The sequence below is a fragment of the Desarmillaria tabescens genome, assembly GCF_030435595.1.
Source record: "Desarmillaria tabescens strain CCBAS 213 chromosome Unknown EV420scaffold_16, whole genome shotgun sequence".
In the NCBI taxonomy this organism is placed as follows: domain Eukaryota; kingdom Fungi; phylum Basidiomycota; class Agaricomycetes; order Agaricales; family Physalacriaceae; genus Desarmillaria; species Desarmillaria tabescens.
In genome coordinates this window covers 527,878-552,006 of record NW_026848315.1, presented here as the reverse complement: position 1 = coordinate 552,006, position 24,129 = coordinate 527,878, and the positions used below count along the sequence as shown (strand labels likewise).

At 48.8% G+C, this 24,129-nt stretch overlaps 10 protein-coding genes across 10 annotated transcripts; 6 read left to right on the top strand and 4 right to left on the bottom strand.

Moving 5' to 3' along the window:
- Nucleotides 1-1,459: 1,459 nt before the first annotated feature.
- On the top strand, nucleotides 1,460-2,768 carry EV420DRAFT_335936 (uncharacterized protein). The gene is made up of 3 exons (XM_060481756.1): nucleotides 1,460-1,762; nucleotides 1,831-2,711; nucleotides 2,760-2,768. Exons 1-2 carry the CDS (start codon nucleotides 1,750-1,752, stop codon nucleotides 2,604-2,606), a joined length of 789 nt encoding a protein of 262 aa, XP_060331120.1. The 5' UTR covers nucleotides 1,460-1,749; the 3' UTR covers nucleotides 2,607-2,711; nucleotides 2,760-2,768.
- A 1,119-nt stretch (nucleotides 2,769-3,887) lies between these two features.
- On the top strand, nucleotides 3,888-5,193 carry EV420DRAFT_335876 (uncharacterized protein). Its single transcript, XM_060481755.1, has one exon. The coding sequence runs from the start codon at nucleotides 4,092-4,094 to the stop codon at nucleotides 4,995-4,997; it is 906 nt and encodes a 301-aa protein (XP_060331119.1). The 5' UTR covers nucleotides 3,888-4,091; the 3' UTR covers nucleotides 4,998-5,193.
- A 197-nt stretch (nucleotides 5,194-5,390) lies between these two features.
- Nucleotides 5,391-6,216, bottom strand: EV420DRAFT_1763934 (uncharacterized protein; the record flags this gene model as incomplete). The annotated part of the gene is made up of 2 exons (XM_060480760.1): nucleotides 5,998-6,216; nucleotides 5,391-5,944 (listed from the first exon to the last, which is right to left on the bottom strand). Exons 1-2 carry the CDS (start codon nucleotides 6,020-6,022, stop codon nucleotides 5,391-5,393), a joined length of 579 nt encoding a protein of 192 aa, XP_060331118.1. The 5' UTR covers nucleotides 6,023-6,216.
- A 906-nt stretch (nucleotides 6,217-7,122) lies between these two features.
- EV420DRAFT_1479534 (uncharacterized protein) lies at nucleotides 7,123-9,920 on the bottom strand (the record flags this gene model as incomplete). Its single annotated transcript, XM_060469587.1, has 11 exons — nucleotides 7,123-7,244; nucleotides 7,557-7,888; nucleotides 7,919-8,010; nucleotides 8,073-8,191; nucleotides 8,383-8,452; nucleotides 8,516-8,635; nucleotides 8,823-8,928; nucleotides 9,051-9,185; nucleotides 9,528-9,604; nucleotides 9,686-9,787; nucleotides 9,819-9,920. The coding sequence occupies 11 exons, from the start codon at nucleotides 9,918-9,920 to the stop codon at nucleotides 7,123-7,125; spliced, it is 1,377 nt and encodes a 458-aa protein (XP_060331117.1).
- A 2,068-nt stretch (nucleotides 9,921-11,988) lies between these two features.
- On the top strand, nucleotides 11,989-13,076 carry EV420DRAFT_335768 (uncharacterized protein). Its single transcript, XM_060481754.1, has 3 exons — nucleotides 11,989-12,117; nucleotides 12,176-12,595; nucleotides 12,649-13,076. Exons 2-3 carry the CDS (start codon nucleotides 12,184-12,186, stop codon nucleotides 12,660-12,662), a joined length of 426 nt encoding a protein of 141 aa, XP_060331116.1. The 5' UTR covers nucleotides 11,989-12,117; nucleotides 12,176-12,183; the 3' UTR covers nucleotides 12,663-13,076.
- A 610-nt stretch (nucleotides 13,077-13,686) lies between these two features.
- EV420DRAFT_1269922 (uncharacterized protein) lies at nucleotides 13,687-13,851 on the top strand (the record flags this gene model as incomplete). The annotated part of the gene is made up of 1 exon (XM_060467533.1): nucleotides 13,687-13,851. A coding segment is annotated over one exon (165 nt), but the record flags the coding sequence as incomplete, so codon positions are not given.
- A 626-nt stretch (nucleotides 13,852-14,477) lies between these two features.
- On the top strand, nucleotides 14,478-16,787 carry EV420DRAFT_1747817 (uncharacterized protein). The gene is made up of 2 exons (XM_060480207.1): nucleotides 14,478-14,912; nucleotides 14,966-16,787. Exons 1-2 carry the CDS (start codon nucleotides 14,754-14,756, stop codon nucleotides 16,631-16,633), a joined length of 1,827 nt encoding a protein of 608 aa, XP_060331114.1. The 5' UTR covers nucleotides 14,478-14,753; the 3' UTR covers nucleotides 16,634-16,787.
- A 3,359-nt stretch (nucleotides 16,788-20,146) lies between these two features.
- Nucleotides 20,147-21,043, bottom strand: EV420DRAFT_335733 (uncharacterized protein). Its single transcript, XM_060481753.1, has 2 exons — nucleotides 20,726-21,043; nucleotides 20,147-20,664 (listed from the first exon to the last, which is right to left on the bottom strand). Exons 1-2 carry the CDS (start codon nucleotides 20,837-20,839, stop codon nucleotides 20,296-20,298), a joined length of 483 nt encoding a protein of 160 aa, XP_060331113.1. The 5' UTR covers nucleotides 20,840-21,043; the 3' UTR covers nucleotides 20,147-20,295.
- Nucleotides 21,044-21,083: 40 nt separating this feature from the next.
- On the bottom strand, nucleotides 21,084-21,356 carry EV420DRAFT_1540863 (uncharacterized protein; the record flags this gene model as incomplete). The annotated part of the gene is made up of 1 exon (XM_060473100.1): nucleotides 21,084-21,356. A coding segment is annotated over one exon (273 nt), but the record flags the coding sequence as incomplete, so codon positions are not given.
- Nucleotides 21,357-22,890: 1,534 nt separating this feature from the next.
- EV420DRAFT_1227350 (uncharacterized protein) lies at nucleotides 22,891-24,129 on the top strand (the record flags this gene model as incomplete). Its single annotated transcript, XM_060466515.1, has 2 exons — nucleotides 22,891-23,225; nucleotides 23,280-24,129. Coding segments are annotated over 2 exons (1,185 nt in total), but the record flags the coding sequence as incomplete, so codon positions are not given.

Below are 24,129 nucleotides of genomic sequence, written 5' to 3'. Positions count from 1 at the left end.
TCTCAAACTCACGAGCGACTCCTATGTCCAGAGCTATCCCTCCGTGGTGAGGAGGATACATCATTTGGCGACTGCGATATCATCTCGAAAACTATGGCAGAACATCAATACTATAGTCCCGAATATTTAGCCAGCTTGTATTGATCAACATACATCTGATCAGGTCGTACCCACTCACAGTTGACTTACGGATAGCCTTTCCTGGCATTGAATCTGACTGAACTCTGCTCCTCGATCCCATAATCTACTCTTCTTCCGCTGGCGGGTACTCTCCGTCCACGTCGACCGCGATTCAGGCCGTGGCCAGCATGCCCTCCTTCGACATTTCCACATATTATATTCCCAGCCCAATCTCGAACACTTCCCCGATACCCGTTACTCCAGCGATTCATCATGCGACTGTTTTGCGCAGTAAGTCTTTGGGCTCATCGAAACCCTCGAGTCTACATTGGCAGCATTCCTCGATCCCTCTTCTCCTACCACCGCCGCAGTCTATCAGCACGCTGCATATAGAGCAGTTTGGGTCATATCCCATAGAATACGGAAGCTTGCGTGGCTTATAATGGGATTGCCACCATTGGCGAACCTATCAATCAGTGACAACTTCATTGATGTTGGACGTCCCTAGCCTCTGAATATCGAGGTTAAGTGACAACGAAGCGTTTAGTGCTCTGTTGCTGTCCATCTACGCCCCGAACTTGAAGAGCCTTAAGTTTCATGCGATACGGGACTCTCGTCTTTGTGAGTTCCTCCATGCGTGCGAGATGGCATACGAGATCAGCGTGCATTATTTGATGCTGAAAGGCTGTCGACTGTCATCAGATTCTCTCTGTGCACTCCAAGAATTTCTCTGCAATGGAGAGAGTTGACATCCAGTGTATCACCCCGGCCTCTTTCGGGCATGTCATCTCTCTCGTTTTCTCGTCCACCTGGCTTCGACCAGGAGACTCGACGTCTGCCTTACTCTTCTCCCAAGATTCCGTGGACTGGCACCGGTACAACATGCGATTCTGAATAGAGATTCGGAGATTGATGTTTCCATCGTTAGCATGTTGGAGAAGATGGTGAGAATAGATGCTGGCAACGTATGGGGTCGGAGAGTGGATACAGTATACCTCTGCGGCATCTGTCCGGTCGTGTTCGGCAGGCGCTTTGGGCGCTTTACCCATTCATCCGAATGCAAGATATCCAAATGGGCATAAAGAGCGCGCCCATTCCAAGTAGCGCTTACTGTATTAATACACTTATACGCGCTGTCCTTGACAAAGTTCACCAATCCCCCAATCCCAATCTCCAAGCCAAGGTTTCCAAAACGAGCCGCTCCTTGCAGTGTAGCTTTTATGAGCTCGAGAGGACGAGGACTTGCACTATCTTATTCACACGAAATGACCCTTAAGACCTCGCATCAGTCCGGAGTTGAATTCAAGCTGTGACTTACGACACCTGATTGCTTAACGGCAAAACCGCTTTTTGTTTAGCACTCCCTCGACCTGTGCACCCTTCTGCTGGAGGACCTGAACTTGACGAGAATTACAACATAATCGTACCGCCCGAGATGATACCACACAAACACAGCAGTTCTATTTCAGAAGATGCTGGCCCTGCTTTGGAGGCGACACCAGTCTCGTCGCCCTGCTTGCATCCAGAATCACCATCCATTGCAGTGGGTTTGCAGACTAATGCCACGGAAGAGCAACCTTCTGGAGATGAGGCTTCTGATACATCTTCTGAGTTCGATGATGATGAGCCATGGCCTCCGAAGGTAAGTCGATCTAGAAACAAGCAGAGGCTATTTGACAACACATTTCCAGGATATCTCTCTTCCTGAAGTCACCATCTCCGCCTTGACTGAGACAGGCCAACCTGAATTGTCGATCGTCGTTCCATTGCAACGGGTGTATACCGGTTGTGTGCCTGTGATATCATCCCACCTTGCTGACACTCCCTGTGCTACCGTCGGCATTCAGGGCCTCTTGGATCAACTCAACACGACACTCGGAACCTCACACAGCCTCGACACTCCATCACTCTCCTCCCTTCTTGAAGAGTGCATCGCAAACAACTGGGACTTTGGCATGGCATATAGCCGCCTCCGTCGGATATGGTACGCCCGAGACTGGAGCACTATACGAGACATATTGCACAAATGGGAAGAAGAAGACCAGGAGATGCGACGGAAAGTACTTGTCGGTAACTGGATCGTCAGACCATCGTTGCCGCCTCGACGTGTGTGGGATCTGTACAGCAATCGAGTGGTTCCATGGTGGTTTACAAACATCCGAGTCGGTGCTGACAGCAAGGACCGGTCCTGGAATAGGAGGCTTATGCCGATATCGCATGCATGGGTGAGTGAGAGAGATCGTGTTAATGCGCAGACACCCATCAACGGATATGAATGGCCTGTTCCTATCCCGAAAGACACCAACCTCAACCTGATCCGCATTGAGGCGCTCAATCTTCAAACGAAGCGCCGCATTCATGAGGCTGCAGAGTATGCGTGGTTGGACGTTCTCTGTTTGAGACAGGAGGGTGGACCAGGGGAGGAAGTGCGCGTGGAAGAGTGGAAGCTGGATGATGATGATGAAGATGAAGGTCTGGATTGGTGACCCGCAACACGCCTCGTAGTGGGCGAAGACGCGGGGGTACAGTACTCTACTGCTATGTATGACTGTACCGCTACTCGTAATACTAATCTACTTGTCAACTCTATGGTATGTAAAACTCTCGGGTAAAATTCTATGTAGCTTCATGTGTTTTAGGTGTCTATTCTTCGTTGCGAAAATCATTGTCTAGGGAAAAGAGATAGGGAATAAATACAAATAGAAAAAGAGTAAAGGAAAAGAAACAATGGGGGGGGCCCGGTAGCGCTGCGATGTAGTGTTCTATCCATCATCCTCTTCTTCATGCGGCTCTGGTTCATCTTCCCAGAGCGGCATTCCCACCTCTCGCCTTTGAGTTCCGGTCTTTGTAAAGGCTCCAGACTCCGCTAGGAACCTTGTGACCGCTTCGATGCCCTCTGTCGTGCCCAAAAGGTCGCACATCACTAGATTCTGTGATCCTTCGCGTAGGATCTGTCGATGGTCGTTGTATCGTGGGCAGGATCGTATGATGTGATCTCGCGTTTGTAGTCGCTCGCCGCATTCGCAGTCCGTCGCCTCTGGGATGTTAAACAGTTTGTAGAACTCGCCCATGTGGGCGTGCCCTGTTCTACACTGTACGAGCCTTCCGAACACCTCGCGTGGTGTCTCCTTGAACCTCTGGGTTGGTTTTAGCTGTGGTTTGAGTCGGTTTGCGAGTCCAAAGCGGCCAGTAGGGCTTGTCCTTTCCCACTCCTGTACCCATTTCTTCTGTACTCGTTCTCGCATCCTTCTCCTTGCGTTTGCATATGTGCGCTGTCCCATGTCGAACATTGTACATGCCTCCTTCGCCAAAGCGTCCGCTTTTTCGTTTCCAGGTATGTCCTGGTGGCCGGGTGCCCATGCTACCTCCAGCGATGTTTCTTCGTCCTCTTCCAAGAGCTCCGTGGCTATCTTGAAAAACACTGTTGCATGCTGTTGACCTGGTCCCCGTTTGGGACGTATAATGGAGTCAACTGCAGAGGAGTTATCGGCAAAGAAATGAATGTGACGTACGCTTGGGTGGGCTGCACGCAATCGTTGTACATTTCGTGCGGCCCACGCTAAGCCTATAAGCTCTGAGTCATACACCTCAGCATGGGGTCCTGTCCCTATGCTCTGTGATGCGACCACTTTTCCCCGAATCATCGCTACCCAGCTCGCTCCTGTCTGTCGTTTGCCGTTTAATTCGAGTAGGGAGCCGTCTGAGTATAACAGTAGATGGGTGTCGTCGAAGGAGAACCTCCTTATGTAATCTCGATGTTTTTTCGCAGCGTCCTCTTTTGATTCACCGCTGACTGGTAATGAGGTCTGAAATCTGTTTCCGTATTCTGTCAGTGATTTCTCCCATGGGGCTATTGGGAATAGTGAAATTCTCTCATCCTCCGGTGTTAATATTGACTCTAGCTCGCCTAGGAAGGTTCTCCTTGTTGGGAGTGGAAGCTGGATGTGCCCACCATCGGAGCAGTGTATCATATGGCCGGTGTGATGTGTTACTTGAGTGGGCTGGGTCGGCCTTTGACTTTGAAGGAGGGAGACTTGGAGAGTGATAGGTGCTGGTTTAGACGTGCATGGACGCTACAGGAGGTTGGCTATGACAGGGTAATTGCTGGGGACACGCCGGATGGACCACTGCATGCGGAGCCAATGAATGAGGACGGGAAGTATGAGACTGAACTACTGACTAGGTTTCACAACCAGCTGCAGTCTACAAGGGCAGGGGCCATTTTCTGGGAGATGTTTGAGGCGCTGAAGAGCATGCAAAATCGGGTGTCGACCAACCCAGTGGACAGAGTCGCAGGACTGACATTCCTTCTGCAATCAGAGACGATACCAGCATACTATGAGAGCGAGTCTCCCGAGGACGCATGGACAGCATTCGTCAATTCGATGCGTGCGGAGATTCGGGGGGAGTTGTTCTCCTCCTATCCTGAACCGGGCAATGCAGGCACAAAATGGAGACCATCATGGAACCAGCTTATGACGAAGGCTCTGCCCGCAGATGGATACCTCAGCACCAATGTTGATCGGAATGAGATGGATGAAGACTGGTGCGAGGAGGAGTGCATTGAAAAGGGGTTGGTGTGGGGGTTGGCTCAGGTTGCGGAAGGGTGTGATCGACGTGGGGAATTGATCGTTAAAGACGCGGGTGGGACAGAACATGCATTCAACATCACAGCCATCCACGAGTACCCGATACCTGACGACACATACACACTGATTGGCGCTTATAGATGGTCGTCCCCATATTGCGTTGTCGGGCGAAGACTGTCAGAGAAAAGGTTTGGAAAAGTGTCGGTGTTCCAAATTCCCGATGGAGATGAACGGAGTCGGTTACAAGATCTGCATATAACTGAACATTGTTGGAACATTCTTGTTTGAGTACATATTGTAGTAGGTATTCTTCGATCGAGTGGTTATCATGCCTACTTGAGAGGGTGCGAGCTTGACTGCTCTTATGAAGGCTTCACGCAGTTGATTCTAGCTCATCGATTGCGAAAACCCGAGCTATACTACAATGTACTATGTATCTCTTTATATATTCATCGAAAATCAAATAAGGCGGAACCAAGCAAAGTGAAAGCCAAGAATAAAAAGTAACGCAAGAATATCTTGGTGAGAACAGTCAGTCCAGCATCACGAGGCAAAGCATCCCACCATAGCATCTTGCTTCGTCTTGATAGTTCTCACTGCAATCTCCGCCCGTACGTAGTCACGCAGCAAATGAGCAAGAAGATGCTTCTCAATGGGAAGACTCTCCGCCAAGAATTTCTTCTAAAAGTTCCTCCTCGCCTGTTGAAACATGAGATCACGTTTCATCGTCTCTAGACCCTTTGTTCGCAGGACATCCACGATGAGATAGTTGACATATCGATGTTTCTTTCCTTCGTAGTCCTGCACGCCCATGATGATGGCCATGTCGCTAGCGATCGGAATCAACCATGCCGCGTCCAAAAAACACTTGAACAACACCATTCTCAAACAGACGTTGGACGATCTGCTTGTCTTCTTTATCCATGGCCTCGTGGAATAGCCAATACCCTTCTTCGACGTTTCCTTCAATCCTTCGTCCTGCAAATGGTCAAGATGAACTGGTATGTCTGTGACCTCAACGTTAAGAAACCCGTCAGCCTTGTCGTCCGCAGCACAGTGGATAAGCAAAAGATTGATGGTGAGGCGGCGTTGTCTCTGTGAGGGAATAATGTCGATGACAGGTTTTCCAGATGCATATTCGACGATGCCCAAGTACACTGGTTCGACATCGTCATCCTGATAATCGACACCGACGCCGTACGTACAAACCCGGCGGGAAAAGCATTCGCACCAAACTGAAAGGATAATTAGTCAATAGAAGAGACATTTGAGATGGAAGATAACTTACAGATAGGTGTATCCCGGAGTCTCATCAGGATTTGATCATGCCCAAGACAATTCTCGTGTAGAAGCTGTCAGCCAACTCGGATAGAGACTCGATAAGAGACAGGTAATGGTTGAGCAAGCTCAGGTAGTCCTGGAGCTCGGAGGTGATGGTAACGTCGTATGAATTGTACCGCGGTCGACCCGCGCATCCAAGCCTTTGGAACGCATCCTGCAAAGAGAGATCGACCCCTATCCAGATTGTAGATCTGGGTTCCTTTTATGATACCCGTATTGGCTGGCAGATTGACGCATCGCAGTACAGACGAGAACCTGAACATCCATCCGCAAATAGCTCCTCCATCAAGAAATGAACGATCTTCCGTGGCACGGCATACCACCGTAGTGGATACTGACACCAAAAGGAAGGAGACGGTGAAGGTTGGAATCCTTGGCGTTGTTGGCTTCTTCTGTCAGAATTTCCCGTATAGCCTCACCAGCTTCGACGTAGCACTGTCAGCTTCGACGAACTGAGTAATCGTCTCCTTCTCCAGTTGCTGTGTCCCTCAAGAACTTCGCCGTTTTGCCATCTCTTTTTTCGCAAGTGCACGAAAAATAAAGTTAGCCTGATCGAAGGCTTCGTTCGTCACTGGTACTGATTGTTCGCCTAACTCATGCTGAGGTCGGCACGAAGCGTTGAAATAGGAAGTCCTTTCGGTTCGTCTACGAGTTCTGGAAGGACAGCCCTCTCTGCGAGATCCAAAACCTTCTGTCCCGATCAACGTCGGCCAGCTCTGCTCGTTGACCTCGTCTGTTGGCTCAGCCCCGACTGCTGTGTCTTCTGCGCAGTTATCCCCAACAAAGACGCTGGTGAACCCTTTCCCTATACTAACAACGCCGAGCAACGCGGGGGTCTACAGCGGGTTCTGTTGCAAACACAAGCAACTTGCGACTCCATCCCGAGAAAGTGTCTCGAGTAGGAGACCTTGGCCGTTGTTCTCGACACGAGTTTTAATGCAAGGGGATCGTAGAGAAGGTTCGAACAACGTAAGTGGGGACAGAGATGGTACGATTATGTTCGACAATACGTTGCTTCGCCATGAGAGTCGCCATTGAGTTCGCCAACTTTTTATAACAAATACGCCGAGCCTCACGCAACCATCCCTTGAACCAATACTTTCATGGGAGCGACGTAGATGACTTTGAACGCGTCGAGGTCGAAAGTACGGGTAGTCTCATCACGACACTTGGGTACCTCGTTCAGAAGTGGATCTAAGGATGGATGAATAGTCAGATACAAAATCAAGATGTGCTCTCAGAAGCATACCTTTCCAGTGCCGGAAGGCGTGCAAAGAAGAATGAGCTCATCCACATACAAGGAAATGGGAGAAAGCTCGCTCCGAACGTGGCGAAGCTCGAGAAAGGTGGATGAGCGAAGTTTCAACTGACGATCCCCAGCTCATGCCCTTGTCATGTACAACAACTTCAACGTTGACGCGTCACGTAGCGGTTTTTAAAAGAATCTCGTCGTGATTCGAAAGTGGTGATAGTCGAAGAGCTCCACGAGTGTGTTTTCGCAGTGACAAAGGTCGGACTCGGAGTCAAGGGTGGAGAAGTTGTTGGCAGCAGTAACTCGGCCTAGGTACACCACAGCGAGCTGTCGTAGAGACGTCTTTGTCGGCCTTGGATTTGGGGGATTCTGTTCGCCACCAATGTCGAATATCTCTTCGCCAACTGTCATCAGTTGCAGCCTAGTCATTCTCGCCCTCTTCGTTATCGTCGTCGGCCGACTATTTCTGACTTCAAACCCCTCTTCATCGCAACCTTGCAACGTCAACTCGTCGGCAATCTCTGCATCCCTTTGTTCTATATCTGGATCCAACGCTGTCTCGTCCTCGATGCCATAGTCGGTAATCCTCTTCGACGGACTGACGAGAGTTGTTCACCGGTTCTCGAATGATGCGACTCGTGGATTAATGCGACCATTCAAGGAAGTATCCGGTGGTTCTTGGTCTCTGTGAGGGGTCTGCAGTAGGAACTAGAGAGGAAATGGCACCATGGTTGTACCGGCTAGGTGTGACTCTTTCAAATATGTTTTACCCGCTGCATGCACCTCGGATCCTCTCCAAAATAATACTTGACAACGCTTTGACTACCGGTGATATGGCGAATCTGGCCAAGGAACACCAATGGTGAAGTCATTTTTGTCGTGGCATTAGCTGGTAATGGGTGATCGCAGTCTAGTCATTGGAGGAAAGTGCTAGATTGACTGATGGTCGCGAAAGTGGATGGGGTGTTGTAGGCAAGATGGAGACGAACGTGTAGGATGTTATGAAGCGTAGGGACCCAGGGCTGGGAGCTGAAGCTAAGATCTGAGTACTTGAGTACTTAAGTGCTAGTCCTTAGGTACAGCCCTCGGTTAACTGGTCGACGTCAAGGAAAGGAGAGTAAAACGCGTCAGACTGGAGGACTGTGAAGATCTGTGAAGATCGAGTAAGATGGTCATGTTATCAGCGCGTACTCGGATGTTCTCACGCTCTGACCACCATCACCAAAGGACTGCCGCAACCGCGGAACCTGTCCGAATCGACCGCGATGCCCCACCCATGTGGAGCGACACCAACGAGCACTGTAATCTGCCTCAAACTGAAGATGATAAATCTCTGCGAATCGTTGCCGAATATTCACTCGCAGACAGCAAAGAGTGACTTCTGATTGCTTTCGTACCAGACCTCATCGACGTCCAGTCCATCTTACCTACCTTGCTTCGAAATCTTACTCTACCCTGCAGCCGTCATATCATCCAACACTCTCCCTCTCCCACACAATCAAGTTCACCGCGCTGCGTACCAAGTCTTTCAAGCGCAGATACGGCGAGACGAGCACCTCGGGTACGAAGTTAGCGAATGGGAGGAAGGCACCTGGATGCCAGAAAGAGACTGCTCTGGTGATTTTTCTGTGGCGGATTGGGAGATGCGTTCGGATGAGATAGATAGCGAGGGCAGAGCAGGGTTAGGGATTGTGTTTCGGAGCGTCTGCATCTGGAATTCGCCTATGCACTGTGCCCTTTCCACACACATGGATATCCCCTCGTCCATAGCGCCTCGCAGGTAGACACCCAGCGCCAGTACGCAGACGATGTTGTCAAGCTCGTCCAAGGCGAGGTTTGAGGCGCTCGATGTCAGTGTTCCCAGGTTAACGTTAACCTCGACGCTGTCGAGCGATTTTTGGTGGGTGGATCAGGCTATCGAAGAAGGTGTTTGAAATATCTAACATTAAATGTCTTCAAAGAACTTGCATTGCGGTCATCTCCCTCCTTCCGCCACTATGCGTTCCTACAAGGACTACGACAATCCCCAGCCAATAGGATACAACGCTTGTTTCCCGAGCTTAATGGTGGCGGTTTCCGAAAAAAAGTCTACATTTCGAAGAAAAGTCCTTGGTTGCCTCAACACAGAACCGAGCCTGACACCGCAATATATTCGCTTGGGCGAGCATGGGAGGGAGGAGTCAGCCATTTGCGTACTTGTGTACACCTGCGGAAAGATGGCGTACTTTCTGGGAGAGTCGGAAGCTACACTTGCGACGGGACCTTTTGGACCAGGAAGAGTGTCAAAATTGTCTTGAAAGAACTGGAAAGGATGCAAGAGAGATAGCATGGACAACTCAAACTTGGACGAGTCCTTGTTTTGACGTCGCCATGGCATCCTCACCTCAATGCTATTCTTCTCGACGCCCGCCGCATACTGCCAATTCAACAGGAAAGGTAGCGCTCGATGAACCGGTACTTCGATTCCTCCAGTAATCCCTCTCAACTATGACAACCAAGGTGCGCACAGCCCTTACGTGGTCATGATTATCCGTCAACAACCGGTTTCTGTCGAGCGGGTCGGCGTGTGGTACGGGCGGGAACAACGAGCAGTCGAAGGGCTTAAAGAGAGAGCGCATGCAGACCAGCTAGATCTTCAGCACATAACCTAGTACCAACCCTTCTCTCCTGCGTATTTGTACTGTGTACGCATCTTTCTCTCATGCTTGTCTCCATTGTAGAGTATGCGACTCAAAACGTTAATATATTCCTGATATACGCGCGTTACATGCATGTAAGTACCGTGTAAAATTTGACAGGAGGGACGCGTCGTACATCCTCCCGCGTCTAGGTGTTCCGTTTGCCACGCGAGTTACATAAATCATGACCTCCCACCTCAAAAACCCCACCTACCTTATTCACATCTCCTCTTTGCAGCGGCGCCTATCCCGGCATCCGGTGTTCTAGCGTCGGAGGCTAGATGTGGCTTGGTTGAAGATAACTTGATATATAGATTGACGATATAGGCGCGCAGTATGATTGTAATCGAGGCATGAGCATAACTCGGTCCTATGCTAACGAGGAGAGATGGTCACACAGGAGAAGGTATTAGTGAATCATCGTACAGTGCTGAAGAAATGCCTTACCAGCGAGGTGCACCAGGTACGAGTAACTGGCTACCTATTACTGACTAGAAGGACACAGTAGGCGACCGGATCGAGGACAAAGTTTCCGCCAAAACGGGGCACGTCAAATGAACCCTGCATTATTAGAAGTGGTCGAAGACGTCGAGAAGGTCTATTCTGGAAGCTAGGGGAACAGGAAACAGATCTGTAATTGAAAATATCAGAACGGAGCGTTGGTGAGAAGAAGCCATGGACTTGGGAAATAGACATCTAGCGTGAGTCTGCTATTCTCCTCCTCATCTAACATCCAAAAAAGCCTGTGCAGACTGCCAGAAGATTTGCAAGCGATACACGTATCGAGCTCAACCTGGACAACGGTTGCAAAGAGTCTATGTCGTATGGCGTTGAGAGCTCGCGATTATTGGCGTAGGTGGGAGGAAAGGAAGGGGAACAGTCTGATGAGCAGAGCGGTCTTTGGGTACGGGCTGATGCGACTATGATACGTTGTTATGAGTTACGGGTAGTGTGATATCTAGAAGGATGCTGAACATACACGGATATGTCGCAGGCACAATGTCGTGTTGAACAGCGAGGACGAGAGCGAGAGCAGAAGAGGATTTCACCTCTCCATTTACCCTCGTCCTCCACAAACAGATGCCGTCTTGCCACTCAAAACTTGCCTCGGTAATCGATATCCCGCAGGACGTGGTGGGTACCCTTCGAGGGAAGTCACAGTTGCCCTGACGTGGGTGAATAAGATCGGGCTATGGCAAGAGTGAGTACGGCTGAATATGGGGAAGGAAGAGAGACCTACCATCTTCTTGTCACCTTTATGACACATTCCTTCCCTTCGCGCCAGTCGTCGAGATCGGTGACAGCTTCCTTACCTTGAAAGAGTTTGTTTGGCCTGACCAAAAATCCACCGTTTTAGCACCAAACGCGTACCTCAGCGTGAGAGGGAGAATGACACGGAAGACAAGAACTGCAGGAACTTGCGCCATGAGCACAGTTCTCATCTACGTCTCAGAGTCCAATCTGACGCATGCAACCAAACTTGAAGTCAACGTCTATTTTTCTCGGTGTGCGTCCGTCTGGGGAAATTGGCCCTGATCTCAAGTGTTTGGCAATCCGCTGTAATGAAAGGTTAGAGCTATATAAAACGAGAAGAAAAAACTTGCCGTGGGTCTTAAATTCAGTGTATTGGTGCGAAGAAACCCGAGAGCTGTGACGTCACCAAAAACCAAACAGACGCGTATGTACACGGTTTCGATCGTTTCCTCGTAACTATGCCAGCTCCATTCCATGCAGCGTCTTCTCTTTTCATTACTTCCTGATCTCTCTTCTCTTCTCTCTATGCATTGAATGGTCTTACCTCGCGTCAGTGCTACAATTCTAAAAGCAACACACACAGCACAGAGAGAGAGAGAGAGAGAGAGATTCGCCGCTCACAAAACTGCGTATCGAGTCATTCTTCTTCGACAGTCAACGTGTCAACTTCGGGTCTGAATCGGTAATGATCACTCTAATTTTCGTGCGTCTCTGTTTTGTGATTATTTTCCACTTCGCTGATACTGGGATAGATCAGACATGGTTAGAGTGAGGACAATCTCGTAAGGAAATCTGTCGCCCAGATCGGTACATGTATACAAGATTATCTGAGGTCAGAGAGGAATATGGGCCTGATGGACAGATGTACCACTTTGTGAATTAGGCACGTTCAAACCTGTTTAACTGCGAGAACAAAAATTAATTCCTCTACCTTATTGTAGGTATAAGAATGGGTGTTCAACTCCAATATCCACGTCTAGCAAATATGATCAAGCAAAGGCTCTCGGTGACCGCCTTTCAAATTTCAACCATGAAGATTGATCTCATCTACTCGCCCCCCCTCCTTCACGCTCGTCAGACTGGTGAAGTCGTGCATAGTCACCAGTCCATCCCCATGTCAATCACGAATTCCCGTGGAGAAAGTAAAAATGATGTAGCAGCTCGAGCAGATATGGCGATCAGCGGGTGCATATCGCCAATTCTTACGGAGGAGAATTTTAGGAATGGACTTCATGTTGCTGTTACGAGTTATGGATTGTGCATAGCCCAGCTCATTGCCACCCCTTTGCGATATGATGCCTCGGCGGACAAGGATGTATCCTATGAGGGCTTGAGAAACACGGGTGGAGGTTTCTTTGGATGTAGGTCTTCGTTGGAGCATTTCGTTATTGCGAATCGACTAATTCTGTGATAGTCAAATTATGGTAGCCTCGAGAATATGCGCGTTTCTCTTAAGGTCGACGTGACACACGTAGATGCGAAGGAGATCTCTTCTCCCTCTCCCTACGCGCAGCACCATGAAAGCAACAAGCGGAGAGAGAACGTACTCCGACAGAACCGACCTCATAGCAGCGTGCCTGTATGGATACAGTATAGATATCGGGGGTGCACGCGAAAGACAGCGAAGGATTTGGTTTCTGAAGAGATTGGCGTGGGTCAAGCTAGCGCCCCTCATCTTTATAACCAGCGTGTGTGTTTCCCGTACAGTGCACCCATTCTCTATCCAAGCTTACGTTGGAGCCAGATGCATGCGGCGTGCGTGAATTCGAACGACGACCTGCTTCAATGTAGTACAGCGATGCATAGTCTCGATAAAAAGTCTTGAGGCGCTGCTGAAGACGACACCCCTTGTGGGGACATGTCTAAAGGGATGGTTTCCGTGAGGATTGGCAATGTCAATACCAGGGTGCCATTCTCGTTCATGTAGCACCAACGTCGAGATTGCTCTTCTTGGCGAAACAGGATCCCTTGAATCTCAGTCTTGATTTTCTTCGCCGCCCAGTCAAACTCTGAGTGGCAATCCAGGAAGAATAAGCCGTCATGTTCCTTGGCATGGAGCGCTTGTAGAGCACAGAAGGACAAACAGACAACAGGGAAAACGGGTCCTAACTTGACGTGCCATTTCGGCCTCGACTCGCTCGCTGTATCCCCTTCGACTCCTTCAATAATGATTCATCCCACCCACAGCTAGTCTCTGCCTTCTCTTCCGCCTTTTCCACTGGTTTCCTTCCTCCGGCTGAATTCATTCCATTTCTATGTTGCGAACGTCTAACCTGTGAGTCTCTTCTGTCACTCCACATGCCTTCTCATAACTTATTCATATTCGCTAGACCGCATATGTATATTCGCTTCATCCCCAGATCTGGGCAGACCTGTTCAAAGAAGTATCATAGCTTCCTTTGGGCGTATCCTCTCTTAACGTTTCCTTCACCGCTTCGCTCCGGCGAAGAGACTGAAGATCTACCCCTCCCTTCTCCCGAGATACCGTGGACCAGCACCAATACAGCACGCAATTTTGAGCGGAGACCCTGAGATTGGTGTTTCTACCATTATCATACTCAAGAGGAATGAGGGAATAGATGCTGGCGACGTGTGGGGGTCCGATGATATGGTATGAGAATATTGTCTATAGTTTTTTTTTCGTTTTTGACATCTACTGTACAAGCTATTATGCCAAACACGACGTACCTTGATTTACGAGACTTGTTGGCCTGCACGGAGGCAAACTGTTGGCTTCCGTACTACGGGATACGATATCAAGAACTGTTGAGTATTTTCTCTCGGCTATTATGTTCAACGTACTAAATATGATACTTAGGTAAATGCATTTCCGCAGGTTGGAGCAGTGTTTCAATGCACCGCTGATCGATCACGTACGATGACTTTGTTGTTGATTCTACTACCCTGTCCGCCGAGAACCTCGTTCGACATTACCTATTTAGAACATCAGATATGATTCTTGCCAGATCCGCAGTTGCCTTCATTTTTGATTTTGGCCTTGGCAGTGTCCCGTCACCATGAATGCACTTGATGGATGCACCATCCAGCTTAGCTTCCCGTCGATAAAGGCTAACAGACTGAAGTCTTTACCAATCCCCAAGCAGTTCTAGTTCGTTGTGTAAACGGGTCAGCGTGACCATATCCTGAATGAAACCTGAGGGAAGCCATCGGGGGACTGGAACTTGAAGCGCGCGATCTTAGCAGATAGATCGGGGGAATGGATAGAGTATACCTCTGCGGCGTCTGTCCGGTCGTATTCGGCAGGAGCTTTGGGCACTTTACCCGTTCGTCTGAATGCAAGATATCCAAATGGGCATAAGCCTGAGGAGCGCGCCTATTCCAAGTAGCGCTTTTGTATTAATAAACCTATACACGCCATCCTTGACAAAATTCGTGCTGTTGTCCTCATTCCACCAATCCTTGCCCTAATAAACTTATTCCCAATCTCCAAGCCAAGCTCCCAAAAGAAGCCGCGCCTTGCGGTACAGTCTTTGTGAGCTCGAGAGGATTGTCTCGGAGATGACACCAGACTTGTCGCCGCGCTCAGCGCATCCAGAACCACCCTCCGATGTGGGTTCACAGACTAGTTCCATGGAAGAGCAACCATCTGGTGATGCTTCGGGTGATTCTGACACATTTTCTGAGCCTGATGACGACGGTCCTTGGCATCCACCAAAGGTAAGCCTTCAGAGTCGGCAAACAAACAGAGGGGAAATTGATACCATTCCCAGAATATCTCCCTTCCTGAGGTCAACATCTACGCTTTCACTGAGACGGGCCAAAAGGAATCGTCGATCATCGTTCCATTGCAGCGGGTGTACACCGGTACAAAGCCTGCGATATCATCCCACCTTGCTGACACTCCCTGCGCTACTCTCGGCGTACAGGGCATCCTAAATCTACTCAACGCTACACTCGCAACATCATACAGCCTTGCTACACCATCTCTCTCCTCCCTTCTTGACGAGTGCATCGAAAACAACTGGGACTTTGGCACAGCATATGGCCGCCTCCGCCGGATATGGTACACCCGCGACTGGAGAACTATACAAGACACATTGCGCAAATGGGAAGAGGAGGACCGGAAGATGCGACGAAAAGCACTCGTTGGTAACCAGATCATCAACCCAGGGTTGCCACCTCGACGTGTGTGGGATCTGCTCAGCAATCGGGTGGTGCCATGGTGGAGCACAGGCATTCTCATCGACGACTGGAAGCGCCGCCCTCAGCCGATATCACATGCGTGGATGGACGAGAAGGATCGTGTCAATGTGCGGACACTCATCAACGGATACGAATGGCCTGTTCCCATCCCGAAAGACACCAGCCTCAAGCTTGTTCGCATTGAGACACTCAATCTTGGAGCGGAGTATGTGTGGTTGGACGTTCTTTGTTTGAGACAGGTGGGTGGACTGAGGGAGGATATGCGCACGGAAGAATGGAAGCTGGATGTGCCCACCATCGGAGCAGTGTATAGTAACGGGGCCGTTCCAGTGATTTACTTGAGTGGACTGGGTCGGCCTTTGACATTGAAGGAAGGCGACTTGGACAGTGATCGGTCTTGGTTTAGACGTGCTTGGACACTACAGGAGGTTGGTGACTCGGTGAAGAGGGTGTTTGCTGGGGACATGCCAGATGGACCACTGCATGCCAAGCATAAGGACAGGAAGTATGAAACTCCGCTACTGACCAGGTTTCACAAGCAGCTGGCGTCTATGGAGGACGTTTCGGATCTACTGTTTGAGGCACTGGAGGACATGCAGAAACGGGTGTCGGTCAACCCAGTGGACAAAGTCGCGGGACTAGCATTTGTCATGCGGTGCAAGACAATACCGGCATACTATGAGAGCCAGTCTCTCGAGGATGCATGGACAGCAATCGTGAATCTGATGGCTGGAGTGGTTCGTGGGCAGTTCTTCTCCGTCTATCCTGAACCTGGCAATGCAGACAGAAAATGGAGACCATCATGGGACCAGCTTATGACGAAGTCTCTGCCTGCAAGTGACGTTCTTGACCCCGACAATGATGTTAATTGGGATGATGTGATGGATGCAGACTGGTGTGTTGGGCCCTGCATTGAGAAGGGGTCGGTACGGGGGTTGGCTGTTGTGGAAGGGGGTAATCGACATGGACAGTTGATTGTTAAAGGCAAGGATGGGATGAGACATCAATTCAAGATCACGGCCACCCACACGTACTCGATACCTGCAGACACATACACACTGATTTGTGTGGATGAATTGAGCTTAAAGTTCCGACTCCAAAATTGGGTTGTCGGGCGGAGACTGCCAGGGGAAAGATTTGAGAAAGTGTCGGTGTTGCAAATTCCTGATAAAGAAGAATGGAGGCAGTTAGAGGATCCGCATATTACTGAATGGTGTCGGAATATTCTTGTTTGAGTATGCATTGTACTAGCCCTTCTTAAATCCAGTACTAGCTTAGTACTAGCTATCATGCCTACCTGAGAGTATACGAAGGACTGCTCTTATGAAGGGTTCACACAGTTGCTGCTAGATATAAAGGCTTGTTGGTTGCAAAAACCTGCACTATACTACAATATATAAAATAAAAGAAGGGCAGAACCAGGAAAAGCGACAGACAAGGGAAAAGAATAATGGTGAGCTCAGGATCACGAGAGGTAAAGCATCCGGGCGAGGAGAATTCTGCGTTCGACCCTTGCGTGCGTGCATTCAACTGCGTTCGATTGTTTGCAGGTCATCCATGATGAGATGGTCGACGTATCAATGCTCCTTTCCTTCGTAGTACTGCACACCCATGATGATGTTGCTAGCAACCGGAATCGACCATGCCATGTCCAACGAACACTTGAATAGCTTCATTCTCAAACAGACATTGATCCATGCGCTCGTCTTGCCTACCCATAACCTCGTGGAAATACCCAATACCCCTCTTTCATCCCTTCGTCCCGCAAATGGTCAAGATAAATCTGCGACCTTGACGCTAAGGAACCTGTCTGATTTGTCATCCGCAGCGCAGTAAATAAGCAGGTCATCGATGGTGAGGCACCATTTTCCGTGAGGGAACAAAGTTAATGACAGGTTTTGTGGGTGCTTCGCGTCATCCCGATAATCAACACCAACACCGTCATACAAACCCAGCGAGCGAATTATTTGCACGAAACTGAAAGGATGATTATTCAATAGAAGAAACATTTGAGATAAGAGATAGCTTACAGATAAGTGTATCCTAGTCAGTTCACATTCAGACTAGTTGGTGAGGGCCAGCGCATCCGCGTGGCAGGTCCGAGTCCTAAGTTTATACACTCAGACGTTGAACCAGCCCTTCTTGCAACTCATTTTTATGGTTGGCGCACAGGTAATGGTGAACAATCTTTTATTTGAAAAATAACATGAGTAAACAGTTTCATATTGACTTTGTTCTTCGCCTTCAAAGCTCCGTCGAATTTCTCTATGGCAGGGTGCAGGCAGAGATGGAGCTGTGAAGTCAGTATCCCACTCGGTAATTCCAACAATGCCAATGGCACCCTTATCGCTCATCATCTTCGCCGTAATACAAACCTGGCGGAATCCTTCATATCAGCTGACATCTCCTAGAATGTGTACAACCCAGAGGGGAGGACTGTCTTGGAGAGCGAAGATAGTAAACACGCTTATCGCCCCTGCTGAGTGGCTGAGGCCTTGAGGATGTAAATGTCAGATTCAGGAAGGGACAGTTATCCACAACCCATTGCATTGCATCTCACATGTCCCATGCTGCACCAGGGAACTGCACATCAGAGTTGACGAGGCGGTAGTCAGGGATGGCGGTGATAAATACGTGAGTGGCGCAGGAGCCGAGGTTCTGGTAGATGATAGAAACGGGAGTAGAGCATGCGTGTGTGCATGTGGAACCCACCGCCGTATGAGAAGACTGGAATGGGAGTGTTAGATTGTGGAGTGGGAGGGTGGTACATTGGTAGTACACGTCGAGCATGTGGTGGTCAGTTGGGCCATACTGGTGTTTCCCGTATTGTCTTCTCGATTGTTGTGTGTTTGGATTCGAGGATAGGGACAGAGGCATCTAGTTCTTTTCAAGAGAATTGGTCATCGTAAAAAGTAAGGGAAAAAATGTACCGGAGTATGAAAATCTAACAGACATCAGATACACAGAAGCGAAGCTCCATATGTTTTGAATAGGTGACATAGTCAAAGCACAATGCTCAGTCGTCTTCATAAGGTGTAGAGGCGCAGTGTGAAGATGAGATTGGTATTGCGGGCAATACCACTGGGCTTGGTCAACTGAGACCATGTTATGGTAAGCGTAATAAAGACGACAGTACACAGAAGACTGACCACTGAGAATTAGGATGGAGATTGAGACAGGAAAAATGGCAACCGACAGGTGGGGGGAGCACCATTGGCAGTAATAATGAAGAGGAAAGTGAGTTTCGAATATGAGGGCAGGGTAGGCAGGACACAGAAGAAGGCAAAGAAATGACAGGATGTTGATATGAACGGAACGGACAGTATCATGAGCACAGGAATGTAGTACAAACACCGAAAAAAGGACATGGCAGCTCATGCCGAAAATATGTACCCATGTTATAGAGAGAAGGAAGCGCACCGTTCCAACAGTCTCACTACTGCCAAACTGGATTTGTCCATGACCGGAATCTGCCATCCAACTTAAACTCTTTCAAAAAGGTCCAAAATTCCCTGCCTTGAGATTGACATCTGTTGGAGCACCATCTTGAGCGAACAGTGTTGTGCTCATTGTCCATCGTGATGACTGCATAAGCAAAGAAAACCAGGTAAAAGTCGATATCCATTCTGTGAAGATTATACATCAAAGTGATTTCATCTAGAGTCATGGATACGATCGGATTCGATGTGCACCGTTTCTTTTTCAACTCGTTATGCAGACACCTAAATTTGAATTCATATGGATTCCCACAGAAATTTCTCTCAATATGAATGGAGAATTCTCGATTCGTGCAGGATGATCCGTCTAGATTTTATCCACCAGGTTTTGAGGTAGTGCCGATTTGCGAGGAGGCGGTGGCACTGTCAATACCAGTCTGTGAGGATTCTTTGAGTTATAATGCTATGGAGGAAGAAACCTGAAGCATATATACACACCTTGGTCAGGTAAAGCAGCCCATAGGAGCCCATAGGGAAAGCAACGAGAGTGGCGAAATGCAGACCAACAAAATGTGGGAATTGCCGTCCACAAATAGAAAATTTCCCATGAGAGACCCACAGAGGAAGAAACGTGGTGGGACGGCAAATGCCGCGATCACTGATTCCACGAATAGAATTTCCCACAGGGTTTCACAACAGCATAATAACCGAGTATCCTATATTCATAGGACTCGGAATCATGCCCAAGACAATTTCCATGTTGAAGTTGTCGGGTAGGTGATGGTAACATTGTATGCATCGACCTGCACATCCAAGCATTGTAGATCTGCGTTCTCCTCATGACGACCGTATGCGCTGGTAGATTGGCATATCGCAATACACACGAGAACCTGAATAGATCTATCCGCAAATAGCTCCTCCACCAGGGAAAGATCTTCCTGCTACATATTGGCGTGATGGATATCGAAACCAAAAGGAAAGAGAAAATGGCGAACTTGACATTGTTGGCTTTGTCAGTCAGAATCTCCCACGTAGCACCATCAGCTTGGACAAATCTTCTCCCTCTCCCCCTGCCATGTCTTTTTTCCCAAGTGCACGAAAACAAGGGTTTAGGCTGGGGACCTGCTCGTAGCAACCTCCTTTTGTCAGTTGGAACTGCTTGATTGTGTTTTTTGTGGCAACTCCGATGAAATCTCATTCCAGCCCGCAAGGTTGGTACGATGTGTCGAAATAGAAATGTCCTTCTGATTCATTTATGAGCTCTGGAAGCATAACCCTCTCTTTGCGAGCTGTTCCGCTCACGTCAAACATCCTGGTCAACGTCGGACAGCTCTGCTAAACCCTTCTCATCCACATCATCCGTTGCATTGGCCTCGTTTCCCATGTCTCCTGTACAGTCATCTCCAACAAAGACGCCGGCAGAATCCTCACCTATACCGAAAACGCCTCTTCACCAGTGTTCAGGCCCAAATGTTGCGACAAAGCCTGGAGTTTGTATCAGACTCTACAGATGCTGTTGCAGATACAAGGGTCTTGCACCCGCATCCTGTCTCGAGTGAGTACAAGAACTCGTCCCTTGTTCTTGACACGAGTTCTGATGTGATGAAGACTATAGAGAGGCTGCGAATGACTGATGAAAATGGAATTCTCGGTACGATGATGGTGAATGTCATAAAATGAACAAACTCATTAGTTTGGCGGATTGTCCAAGCAATGATTCTCTCCAGAATTGGGCCACATTCATCTTGAAGCAAGTGGATCTCATCAAAAAGGCTGAGGCGAACGAAATCTGTATAATTGGTGCCAGTGATTTTACGTGTCACATGGGTCTAAGTATCAAGGAATAGTTAGTGATGAAACCAAGATGCTGTGGCAACTTAACAAACATACCTTTTCAGTGCCAGTAGCTACACAAAGAAGGATGGGTTCATTACCAAACGCAATGGGGTAAAGCTTGCTCTGAGTGTCGTGAAGCTTGGGAATGGTGAATGGGTGTGCCTTCATTGAACACTCTCCCACTAGTTCGTGAAGAATCTAGTCCAGTCACAACGGTCGAACTTGGAGCTGAGAATTGCAAGAACCGAGGAGAGTTTATCATGGGTTGGGGTATACCTCAGCGATCTGGCTCTGTACCCAGAGACCATCAATGGAATGTGGGGAGACGATATCTTCGTCAGCCTTGACTTGTGTGGATTTTGAGGAATCACCATCAACGACAAGTGTTTCTTCGCCAACCTCGCTGCCGTCCTCAGGTGCAGCCTCGGCGTCCCTCTTCTTTGCCGTCATCGTCTGATTCACCTCTGATTTCGAACTCATCTTCGTCCTCATCCTCTCGTTCCTCCTCATCGAAAATTACAGCAACACCAACCTCGTCGTCAATCTCCACATCTTTCTGTTCCATATTGGAATCGAACATCGCCTTGCTTTGTCCTCTGCCACTATAGTCGGTACTCTTCATTGATAGACTAACGAGCCAAGAGAACTGCTCATCGGTTAAAGGTCCAATGACCTCTTCTATCTCCTATTGACAGTTTTCTGCTTTTGTTTTCATCCTTGGGGGTTTCTCGGATGACATAACTTGTGTATTAATGTGACTAGTCAATGAAGTAGGTGCACCATATGGTTCTTGGTCCCTGGGAGGGAGTGCAGACTGGTCTGCAGTAAGAACTGGAAAATGGCACCACAGTTGTACTGAGAAAGGACTGGGTGTAACTCTTTGAAAGTCTCTTTTGAGGGTGCTACAACTGGAGCCTGGGCTCCGAATCCTCTCTAAAATGTTCCCTGTGAACGATTTGATCACGGCTACCCAATTGATACAGCGAGTCTGGTCAAGGATCACTAATGGTGAAATCATTTTTGACGCGGCATTATTCAGTGATGGGTGATATCAGTCTAGTCATGGGAGGGGAGGGAAGTGCCAGGATTGATTGACGGTTGCGAAAGTGGATGGACTGTCATGGGAAAGACATCGATGGACATGTTGGATGTTATGAAGCATAGAAACACAACTCTGAGATAGAGACCCTCAGATATCTGGTCGACGTCAAGGAAAGGAGAGTAAAGCTATGGTGTGGTTAATAGAATAGTACCATCAAACTGAAGGACGTAAGATAGTCATATTGATACCCAGATGTTCTCATGCTCCGAGTCCCATTCCACCAGTCCTTGCCCTGAAAAACCTATTCTCAATCTCCAAGCCAAGGTTCTCAAAAGAAGACATGCCTTGTGGTGCAGCCTTTATGAGCTCGAGAGGACGAGGATGAGGACGTGTACTATCTTGTTCAAACAAAGATCTCACATCAGTCTGGAGTTGAATTCAAGCTGTGACTTATGGCACCTGATTGCTTAATGGCAAAACCGCTTTTCTTTTAACACTCCTTCGACCCATGCGCCCTTCTGAGCCTGGAAAATGGGAGATATATGTATCATTAATCCTCTTGTTCTGAGCGCTCAGTACAAGGACCGTCCAAGGTTTAATGGCTTTTCGGCGGTGTGATGTTGATTTGGGAACACACACGTTCCATATGAATGGTTCACGATGTCAGGGCTGTGAACCCAGCTGTTCCTTGTTCAAGTTGGGACTTGACGCTGGTAACACCACCACCACCACCATGATCTCCTCAACTTCCCAGACAAGTAAGGATTTGTCTCCTGGCGAAAGACCTGAACTTGACAAGAATTATACCACAATTGTACCACCTGAGATGATACCACACAAGCACAGTAGTTCTATTCCAGAAGATGTTGGTCCTGTCTCGGAGGTGACACCACACTTGTCACCATGCTCAGCACATCCAGAATCAACCTCCGATGTGGGTTCACAGACTAGTCCCATGGAAGAACAACCATCTAGTGATGCTCCAGAATCTTGGGATAGATTTGCTGAGCCTGATAACCATAGACCTTACCGTCGACCGAAGGTAAGTCAATCGGCAAACAAGCAGAGGGGAAATTGATACCATTCCCAGGAAATCTCTCTTCCCAAAGTAACCATCTCTGCCTTCACTGAGACAGGCCAACCTGAATCGTCGATCATCATTCCAAAGCAATGGGCATACACTGATAGGAAGCCTGTGATATCATCCCGCCTTGCTGACACTCCCTGTGCTACCCTCGGCATTGGGGGCCTCTTGGATCAACTTAACACGACACTCAGAACATCACACAGCCTTGACACGCCATCCCTCTCCTCCCTTCTTGAAGAATGCATTGCAGAGAACTGGGACTTTGGCACAGCATATAGCTGCCTCCGCCGGATATGGTACACTGGCAACTGGAGTACTATACAAGACAGATTGCACAAATGGGAAGAGGAGCACTGGGAGAGGTGCCGAAAAGCACTCGTTGGTAACCAGATTGTCTGTCCATATCAGCCACAACCTCGACGTGTGTGGGATCTGTACAGCAATCGGGTGGTGCCATGGTACTGGACAGGAATCCTGAGCTCGAGGTGGAGTCTTTTGCCAATGTCACATGCTTGGATGGATGAGAAGGATCGTGTCGATGTGGGAACACCCATCAACAGATATGAATGGCCCGTTCCCATCCCGAAAGACACCAGTCTCAACCTTGTCTGCATTGAGATGCTCAATATCAGTCCTGGAGTGGAGTATGCGTGGTTGGACGTTCTCTGTTTGAGACAGAAGGGTGGACAGAGGGAGGATATGCGGATGGAAGAATGGAAGCTGGATGTGCCCACCATCGGAAATGTGTATGCTTGGGCTCATGTGGTGATTTACTTGAGTGGGTTGGGTCGGCCTTTGAGTTTGAAGGAAGGCGACTTGGAGAGTGATCGGTCTTGGTTTAGACGTGCTTGGACACTACAGGAGGTTGGCGAGAGCAGGATGTTTGCTGGGGACACGCCAGATGGACCAATGCATGCTGAAGATAAGGACGGGAAGTATGAGACTGAGCTACTGACCAGGTTTCACAAGCAGCTGCAGTCTATGGATCGCACTTTGATGAAATATGGGTTTGATGCACTGGGGGACATGCAGAATCGGGTGTCGACCAACCCCATGGACAAAGTTGCAGGACTGGCATTTCGTCTGCTGTGCAAGAGGATACTGGCATACTATGAGAGTGCGTCTCTCGAGGAAGCATGGACAGCACTCGTGACTTCAATGAATGCGAAACGTTGGGGAAGGATGTTCATCTTGTACCCTGAACTGGGCAATGCAGGCAGAAAATGGAGACCATCGTGGGACCAGGTTATGATGAAGCATGTGCCTGCACATCCTTACAACCCCGATATCGGCATTGATCAGGATGAGGAGGTAGATGAAGACTCATGT

Bases quoted from the DNA above. Each gene is read 5' to 3' on its own strand.
- EV420DRAFT_335768 (XM_060481754.1), top strand. From the start codon at position 12,184: ATGGGTGTTCAACTCCAATATCCACGTCTAGCAAATATGATCAAGCAA.
- EV420DRAFT_335733 (XM_060481753.1), bottom strand. From the start codon at position 20,839: ATGAAGGCACACCCATTCACCATTCCCAAGCTTCACGACACTCAGAGC. The intron at 20,665-20,725 runs GTATGTTTGTTA...CTTGATACTTAG, and splicing joins TAGCTACTGGCACTGAAAAG to ACCCATGTGACACGTAAAAT.
- EV420DRAFT_335876 (XM_060481755.1), top strand. From the start codon at position 4,092: ATGGCCGGTGTGATGTGTTACTTGAGTGGGCTGGGTCGGCCTTTGACT.
- EV420DRAFT_1747817 (XM_060480207.1), top strand. From the start codon at position 14,754: ATGACACCAGACTTGTCGCCGCGCTCAGCGCATCCAGAACCACCCTCC. The intron at 14,913-14,965 runs GTAAGCCTTCAG...TACCATTCCCAG, and splicing joins GTCCTTGGCATCCACCAAAG to AATATCTCCCTTCCTGAGGT.